At 45.8% G+C, this 9,210-nt stretch overlaps 2 protein-coding genes across 2 annotated transcripts; both read right to left on the reverse strand.

Annotated features, from left to right (window-relative positions):
• Positions 1–1,397: 1,397 nt before the first annotated feature.
• Positions 1,398–5,923, reverse strand: T265_02901 (hypothetical protein; the record flags this gene model as incomplete). The annotated part of the gene is made up of 5 exons (XM_009167254.1): positions 1,398–1,882; positions 5,203–5,397; positions 5,480–5,606; positions 5,648–5,793; positions 5,831–5,923. The coding sequence occupies 5 exons, from the start codon at positions 5,921–5,923 to the stop codon at positions 1,613–1,615; spliced, it is 831 nt and encodes a 276-aa protein (XP_009165518.1).
• Positions 5,924–6,841: 918 nt separating this feature from the next.
• On the reverse strand, positions 6,842–7,497 carry T265_02902 (hypothetical protein; the record flags this gene model as incomplete). Its single annotated transcript, XM_009167255.1, has 2 exons — positions 6,842–6,949; positions 7,294–7,497. 2 exons carry the CDS (start codon positions 7,495–7,497, stop codon positions 6,842–6,844), a joined length of 312 nt encoding a protein of 103 aa, XP_009165519.1.
• Positions 7,498–9,210: the final 1,713 nt, after the last annotated feature.

Raw genomic sequence — 9,210 nt, forward strand, 5'->3', positions numbered from 1 at the left:
GACAAAACATAGGCTTGAAACCCGTCACCTCAACAGGACACATCTTGTGGGTGCCATCTCGACTGTTCTGGAAAGGCAGTGTTAGCACACTAATGCGCACCGTCGTAGAATGCACACTGTATTTTACCGCGTCAAGCATGTTTCTTTTATGTACTCACGAGTTGTATGAAGGGGATCTGTTCCGCCACAGGGCCCTGCTAAATGTAATTGATCAAATGCAATACACAGGCGGGTTAGATTAGAGGATATTGAGATGTATGGTTGCTTTCAACTCTCTATGACCTCGCACTTGCAGTCGGTTAATTCTATGAGGATGACACGCCTCTCGTGATACTAAATTCGGACAGATTCGGACCGATTTACGGGGATCCTCCCAGGTACCCTCTATCAAACACAAGAATGCAACCAAATCGACTAAAGCTGACTGATCAGAAGTATATTGTCTGGTGGTGGAAAACATGCTGGTGAGCATGCCCTGGCAATTTAAATCCCCCTGAAAAAGTTGATCAATAGTGTTAAACAGCTAGCCAGACGAAACACAAAACGAATGCGCTTGTTTAATCAATCTGCCCAGTCCAACTGTTCGCCAGATCTAATCGCTTTAGGTCATAAGGACTGTGAAAGAAGCGCGAACCAGTCGGTCAGCAATACGATATCGACAGCAATAGGCGATGTCGCCTGAGTGCCAATCAGCCAAAACACTAACCTGCACCGGCAGTTATCTTATTCCCGGTTCCCAACGTGCGTGCACAAACGATCGGTATTATTTAATGGGATCCCCATGTTCGTAAATTCTGTCAACAACAAAGGTAGTACACTATATGCTAATTTTCTTACCAAACGTCCCAGGTTAGGTGTACGAAAGTCCTTGAAATGACTTTTATTTCGGCATTTTATTTTATTTTGCGCTAAATGGACACTTCATAGAAATCTCTCTGAAGAGAGGTTGCGAAGTTTTTCTAGCCCGTATTTCTCACAACGTTGCGGTTTTCGCACCTTGGTAGCCCCTCGAGACATGCTAGGGGTATCTAAGTAGCAACCATTCTTACCAATCGGACCAATGGTTTCTCGACTCATCTTTGGGAGCTGGAATAATTATGCTGGCTACTGACTGGAAATCAAACTAATGAAGTAGTTGCACACCAACGATCCATACCCTGTGGTTGATTGCAACCAAAGGCAACAGCTGAGGACTTTAGGCGTCTTCGCGTCGCCACAGATGCATCCCGACCTCCTTATAAACCAAAACACAAACTTTGGTGCCGCACCGGTTGTGTTTTTGTGTTAACAGCCAAACTACCATCAGCGGGCGCGTTGAGAATGTGTCAATCGATGACGTAACGTCTGCAAGCCAATCGCCAAGATCGTGGACAGATAGACAGGCACCTGATTAACAATGGAAAAGCAACCTCTGCCGCATACAAACAGCTACATGGGAGTTGAGCCGGACAATGAAGGCGTTCCAGAGAATAACAAGATATCAACCAGCCATGGGTGCTACTCCGATGCGACAAACCATACACTCCCATTCAGAAATGAAAGCGGAATATGAATGTACAATTTACTCGGGCTAGACAGGCAGACCATAATTAATTCCACCAATCACCACAGTTCATCGATTCTGTTCTTCTTCCGTTTCATGATGTGGTTTTAGCACAACCTCATCGGCCAAGCTGACAAGATCGCCTGGATCAAGCCCAAGGAAAATTTGTCTCGGGTGTTTGCGTATTGACATTAAGGTCCGCATATCTTCCGACTGGGAAGCTCTGTCTGTCAACGAGTAGCCGTACTTTTGGGCCAGCCATAAGCGGGCCGCAGCCAGCTCCTCTGGATCAGCCAAATACCCTCTGTTTTCGGCGCTTGCGTAGTATGGTACTGCATCCTGAAAGAACAAACGGAGTAAACATTCCGAATAAATGTGACCTTGTGGTCACATAGGAGTCCCCCCCCCCCCAAATACTATTTCATGCACGAAAGATCCCAACTGATAAGTCGAACAACCGTGAACGTGTGGCAAGGCAAAACACAACACGGTCACGGCAACGTTCTTTATGTAGGATAAATTCTTCCATTCCAAACATTTAGGGTGTCAACTCAAAAACAAACTAACAATTTCTAGCACTATGATCTTTTAAAAGCGTTTTATAATGTGTCGGCCTCGCAGACATCACTGTGAACAGGTATCAGTTACATATAGAAGAATTCGGGCAATAGGCTAACACAAGGACGAGATGGTCCAAGTGATTAGAGCGCGAATTTTCTGACCGGAAGGTCCGTGGTTCGAACCTGACCTCTGCCTTACGACTTTCCCTGTCTAGGCTTGGACAACCCGATAGTATCTCAGCCCTCGTGCTTCCTTCGCCTAAAAGACGTTGCAGCTGAACGATTATTTAATTTTTTCATTAACACAAGCCAATGCTTCGTTTTAAGCGGGTGATTTCGAGATAGGATTCATCGGTGTTACTACCATAAACAAAGTAACATAATTACGCCTCTACATTGACGGCCAAATGACCGACTGATAGCATATCAGTGGTTATCACGACAGGACTGTCAGTCGACCGCTAATTGCTGGGACAGCAGTCGACCAACACTTGCCAATTTGACGCAGTGGTCGGGTCTGTATACCACTATTACCCGGCGAGCTAAGCTCGACGGCCCCTGAAGAAATCCCTGCCTCCTGTTGTGACTGTTGAGTCAAGGATTAGAAGATAGTGGGTATGGGCGAAGCGACCTGCGGAAGTGAGTCCTCAATTCATTCACATGAAGGTCGACCTGAAAGAAAAATCGGTCACCTGCTGCACCCTTTTCGTGCCTGATTGCTGTGCTATAAGAAGGAAGCACGAGGGCTAATATACTGCCAGGTTGCCTAGACCTAAACGGTGGAAGTCGAGAATCAGAGGTCGGGTTCGAACCACGGACCTCCCGGTAAATTTTGCGCTCTAACCACTGAGCCATCCCGCCCAAGTGCAAAAGGCTTATTAAAAAAAATGCCTGCTTACCCTTATGATTTTCTGAGAATTATCTGAATATATATATATAATTGGTTGTTTTGGATCAGGGTCTCGCTAGCCTCCAGAGATAGAACCGACAGTCTGACAAGCCGGTTAAAACACAGGATACCAGCATTCGCATCACGACAAGGGAGGGAATAGAGATTCCACGGCAATAGCTGCCTGAGTAGCAGGTCGACTAAGTGGCTGTAGGAGCATCCAACTTCGACTCTATTGTGGCAGTTGGATGCTTATGTCGTAACATTCGAAATCAGCGTCAGAGAATCGGTTGACCTCAAGATCAAACACCAAATATCAAACAGGCGAAAAAGGCGACCGAACCCACGATGTGCTGGTGTGAAAGCTAAGATTACAGAACCGGTGCAAATTTCGTCGTCTTTTTCTCTAACCGAACCGAAAAATTGGCCATCAAAGTGCACCGAAAACTGACTTTTTTCCATAGCATCCTATGTTTCTGAGAGAGAAATTCCCAAGACGGTTTCGAAGTGCCAGCTACGGAAACATAGTGCTGCATCTTTTCGGAAAATGGTTTGTCCCGACTGTTATTCGTGCACTACCCGGATTTATAACACCCTGTAACGCACCATAAAAGCCATTGTCAATGCGACAATATGGCCGAATCCTAATATGTGTACTAGCGGTCGTCACCACGCGGCGGACACATTCAGATGGTCACCTATGGTCGGTTTTAAGTGGCTGTGGTTGGGTGATTTACAGACAACTGGAGCAACGAAGCTACCAGAAATAGGGTTTTAGCACAAAAATAGTGGTGAACTCATCATATGTATCCGCACCAATCCAACTTGTTTTGGTAACCACCCTCTAGCAGAAAGAAACTGTGCCGATACAAAAATTAGCAACTATAAGCCTGATGTGAGTCAACTGCTCTCATTTGTGTGCAACGCTTAGCGCACTATGGTGCGAGATAGCTCACGTGGTTAGAGCGCGAATTTACCGACCAGAAGGTCCATGGTTCTAACCTGACTTATACCTCTCGACTTCCCCTGTCTAGGCTTAGGCAGCCTGGTAGTATCGCAGACCTCGTGCCTCCTTCGGGTGTCATGGCAGATAGGCACCGTAAGCTGGGCGCACTATGGGTTTCAACTTACCAGTGACTCTGGCCCTCAGTGCGGTAGACTGCATCAGTGTCTCTTCAATATTTAACTAGTCCATTATTCTGTTTATGATCACTCCCGTCTTGTGAAAGCTGAACTGTAACGTCTGCTTTTGCACTGACAAAAGCAAGTCTTACATAGCATATATGTGGCATATGAGAGAACATAATAAACGCAGCGACTGCGAACCGTATGGTATTCGAAACAACATGACTGACTGGCAAGGCTGGACATCACAACCAATAGTTGGCTAAGACGAGACGTTGGTGATACAGTTGTGCGTCACACGGCCATTAATGTGTCAAAAGAGATATACGCACCATCTGGTTGCCGTGAGACAGTAGGTCGGGGTGCGCTTTGGAATGCGCCATATTCAGAAATACGGCTAGAGTGCAGCTGTACATGGTTTCGAACACTGTTTCTGATGGAAGTGCGGCATGCTTCCGCCGCACCCAGGTATTCAAACTCAAAGAGGTTCAACAAAGAGCACAAACGTGATCGAGCTGTTGTACCCCCAATGGAACCGTTCTTTAGCAGCCTATTGCAGTGAAAGTGGTCCACTCTGGGAAGAAGCCGAAACTTGAAAGAAGCTTAGTGGTATCTTAAGTAATACTTGGTTTTCACCCTATTGTAACTAACTTTTGCGGGAGGACAGGCCTGATGTTTAACAAAGCTGATGCAAAGCTTATCTGCGAAAAAGCAGGGACTTACAGAAAGCGACGGAATAGCACTGTCCTTGCAGCTGTTAGATTCTAAGGGTAGTCTCATCCAATAAATCCACTGCAGTAGATTCATACTGCATTTTACCGCAAAAGCTGTTTCGTAAACATAGTGAGGCGGGCTTCGTTAGACGGATACACACACAGATTATACCTCCTGATAACCATTCAAACCCTTGCATTTGAGTGAACTCCAACACGAAAAGGCAACGAACACAAATACAACACAAGGGGACACAACATGCCCATCATTTTGGGATATTGTAGCCTTAGTTCGTCACAGTCCGTCTAAAGAGAAACAGTAACAAGTTGACAAAAAATATTTCAAGCCTAGTTTTTTACGGAATCACTTACGGGAGGAGGCAGTTTGGCCTTTGGTATGGGAAATCCTCGTTTGAAGAAAGATGCTGGATCGCATTTTGCCCATACAGAGAACAGGTCATAGAACCTTGTTGTGATTACTCCACCAGCACGCTCCACTGCTGCAATTACCGGCTCACTTGCATATTGAACTTCAATATTGACTGGTGTAACGAAGATATCACAACCCTGGTTAAAATAAGATAAATCATTTAACTGAACAACATGCCTCGTCTGTCAGCTGAAAGCCATAGTGACGCTGATGCTCCACATCAAGTTTGTACAAGTGAGTGTTGCAAATTGTTGTCAGATCTATCGGTTCCCGTGGGTCGATGCGATCAAGATCAATCATACGTTGAAGTTCTAAGAGAGATATTCTGCAAAGTGATCTTCTAGAACTGACGCACAATGATGGGTTAGATAAATGTTCCGTAATTACGCAACGTCCGTGTTGTATGGCTCTTTAGGTACACTTAGATAAAATGGCATTTTCTGGCCCACTTGCCCGAGAGGTGGCCACGCTTGGAACTGGCTCATTCCGCGATGACCCAGTCCCTTCTTCTTCCGGTTCAAACCATGATAGCGCTAGAAAGTACTGAAAGAATAAAAGTGACTACCTTACTGGGGGCCGGCTGCGTGGTAGGTCAGCAATATTGAACAGACACACCCGAGGGTAGTTTCTAAGAAGCCTAAGCGCCTTGTCAATACTGGACATCGCGCTTTTCCAAAGGGCCGCTTCGCTCAGTTAAACCTAAAAAGAGAACAGTTAGGAGCAAATGGTTGTCTAAAACTGTCAAGTCGGCTTAATATGCAAACGCTCAAGTTGTGATAAGCTCCAAGGAGCTCCGTGGAAGGAAGTTCAATTGAGAAAATAGGATCGACAAATATATTAATTTACGAGTGGCCTATAAGGACGACCCGACAAAAAATTTGCCTCAACTGGCCCCTTCAGGTGTTGAACGCCCAGGATGGATATTACAGTTCGATCCACCCGAGGGGCTCCTGTATGAGCACCGTGTCTAACTTTCAACGTTCCTTGGTTTTTCAGTTACATCCGAAAAGAGGTATCATGCGGTCAGTGCGTCCAGGTACTCCAAGTTCGACAAACCCGAATAGACCAGCTGATAGCAACCATGACATGTATCCTGGATGACCCATTTGTACGTTGTAGTGAGTTTCAATCTATGTGTTTATAAATGGGCTCTGAAGTGATCAGTCATTAGTGAAAAAAGCGTCCAAATCCCCTTGGATTGAGGCTATCAGCACACTGTGCCTGTCAAAGTTCAAATGGTAAGCGAGAAGTCACAGTAACAGAGCCCCGTAGAAACGAGATATCCGCTTGGTCAAAACACTAAATATAAAAAATCGGGATTTTCATCAGGAAGTGGAAGTCGTAGAAAATCCTCCAATCTACCGTCAAAATCGTGGAAGGCCATACGCCAATATCGGCCAATAACCGTCACAACCATGGAGATGGCTCAGTGATTGAAGCGCAAATTTACTGACCAGAAGGTCCATGATTCGAACCCAACCTCGACATCTTGACTGCTCCTGTCTAGGCTTGGGCAACCTGATAGCATCTCAACCCTCCTGCTTCCTTCGAGATGCAAGGCAGCTAGGTGCCGCAGGGGTATTACAGATCAAGAATCATTCTCTTATTATGAAGGAAAACTCTAGTGCAAGATGAAAACAAACGGGCGGTGCCGACTTGTCGCAATAACCGGTGGTGTACGTGAAGCTGCTGAAGTAATTGGAGTAAGGTGAAGAAGTGGTCAAAACATCACGGTGCTCGTTGTTCTGACTTTAGTCCCGAGTGTTGGACCAAACGTCGCCGTATTATTGAAGGTATTGGACGTGATACGATTGGCACGAAGCCCGTAAAAATAGCTTCCAGATTAGTTTACATAACCTGGCTTACGCGAGACGCAAAAAGTCACCACCGTCCTCAAATAACTCTAGTGGGAACTCGTCTGACTCAATGACCCAACAGAGCTTTAAGACAGATGGCAATCAAAAATACCCAGCAGAGCTGTCAAGACGCTGGTCCGCGTTGTCTACTAAACTTCCAAAGTTCTATCTGATGACCCCACCGACAGCCGGTTTCCTCTGTTCAACCTCGTGCATCGGTTGCGATACCCTCTCCGTTTCCAAAGCCTTCTTATTAAAGTAGTTTTCTCTATCTGAACGTACAATACCCCTGCGCAGTGTACGAAGAGACGCAGTCTCGCGTTGCGGAACAAACGATCTGTTCTGAGTTCTAGCATTTACTGGACGGGGTCTCAGGAACATATGTTGAGTCGCGTTTACCTCACTTCATATATGATAGATATTTCCCGAAGGTGCTATTTTTAGAGCTTCGCGGAGAACACATAATCATAACTTAAGCATAACAATCGTCCGGCCATGGTGTAGTACACAGCTGCCGCACAAATCCAATTAAACATAAGCTAAGTTGATAAGATTGTTTAATTTGCGGGTCAATAATTTATTTGCCGGCTAAACGGGGTGCGGCTTTCCTATGCCTCTCAGGAAAACTTATCGAAACGTTACACCAACCTACATCATGATCTCAGTCAGCGTGGATTGATAGTCTATAACATAGAGTACCAATTGGCAGATAATGTTCATGTAGTCGGTCTGGTTCCATGGCTGCTCACTAACAGGGGGCAGCAGGTAGCGCAACCGTGTACTGATTCTGAACTCGGTGCCACTGATGAACAAATGACAGTCGAAACAAAGCCACAAAAAACGACAAGCGCTGTCATTACGTCTTGAGCCTAAGCCGATCAGGTCACCAAGTCGCCCCTCCGATGAAACTAGACATCCTACTTGTGCACTCATTCACGGGTGACTAGAAAAACATCCGAACCCATAGTGATATACAATAGTGGTCAGATTCGGACAAAAAGCATCTTCCAACGAAACACAGCTATACTTATTTCGTGCACATGCAGAAGCCAAATATGAGGAGCAGATATTATTCCGCCTAGTGTGGTTCTCCATGGAAGTTGATAAACTGACATTTAAAAAGCGATTATTTACAAAAATCCGGTCAAGTAGGAAAAACTCGGCTCGGGGGCTGACATCCAGAGCAAATTCTGTCCAATCCATTGCAGAGGGAGGAGAATCACCGAAATTCGCAGATATCTGCCACCAGAAAGCGGTGTCGTAACCTCGATTACCGATTCCTGGTCTCAGAAAGGAAGGAATAATAATAGTTCAGCTGAAACACCCTTTCGGTGCCTATCCGCCACGTCACATGAACAAGCGCGATGGCCAAGCTACTGCCAGACTGCCCAAGCCTAGGCAGAAGCAGTTTGAATGCACAGGCCGGTTTCGGAAGACGGACCTTCCAGTTGATATCTCTGTGCATTGAACACTGAGCTATCTATCGAGCCCCAAAGTAACAAAAGCGCAGCACTTCAAAGCAGCTTATTGGCCGATCTGCTTCAGAATTCACACGTTGGGGTAGAAATGAAGGCAAGGAAACGAGCTTGAGGAGCGGTGGGCCAGAGCAGTGGGGTCTTATTAGACACTTATTTGGATGCATGAGTGACGTCCCCACGGGTGAGACCAACAAAAAAGTGGGTGTCAATAAAAGACTGTCCCTTGGCCGCTTTGCTGTATGCAGCAAATGAGGCGGTTTAAGTGATTTCACCGTTAGATGGTTGATGTGGCAAACGTTATTACCGCTTGCATTATGCACGGCTGCGAGACGTTGTCTCTACAAACAGATGTCTTCGGGTTTTTTACCACCGATGTGTCGGAAACGTTGCTTGTTTTGGATGGCGTCAACGGATTAGTAAACAGGTGATTAAAAAACAGGTATGCGGTTGTGTATCAGACACTTGAATCGCAGGAAACATCCAGCACCGTCAACTGTGGTAGCTAGGCCACATACTACTATATACCATATACTACCATATACTACTATGCCGAAACAGCCTCTACAGAGACTAGTGTTGTTCTCAGAATGGCGCAAACTGATAGATGGCTAACATA

This window comes from Opisthorchis viverrini, assembly GCF_000715545.1.
Source record: "Opisthorchis viverrini unplaced genomic scaffold opera_v5_40, whole genome shotgun sequence".
Taxonomy (NCBI): domain Eukaryota; kingdom Metazoa; phylum Platyhelminthes; class Trematoda; order Opisthorchiida; family Opisthorchiidae; genus Opisthorchis; species Opisthorchis viverrini.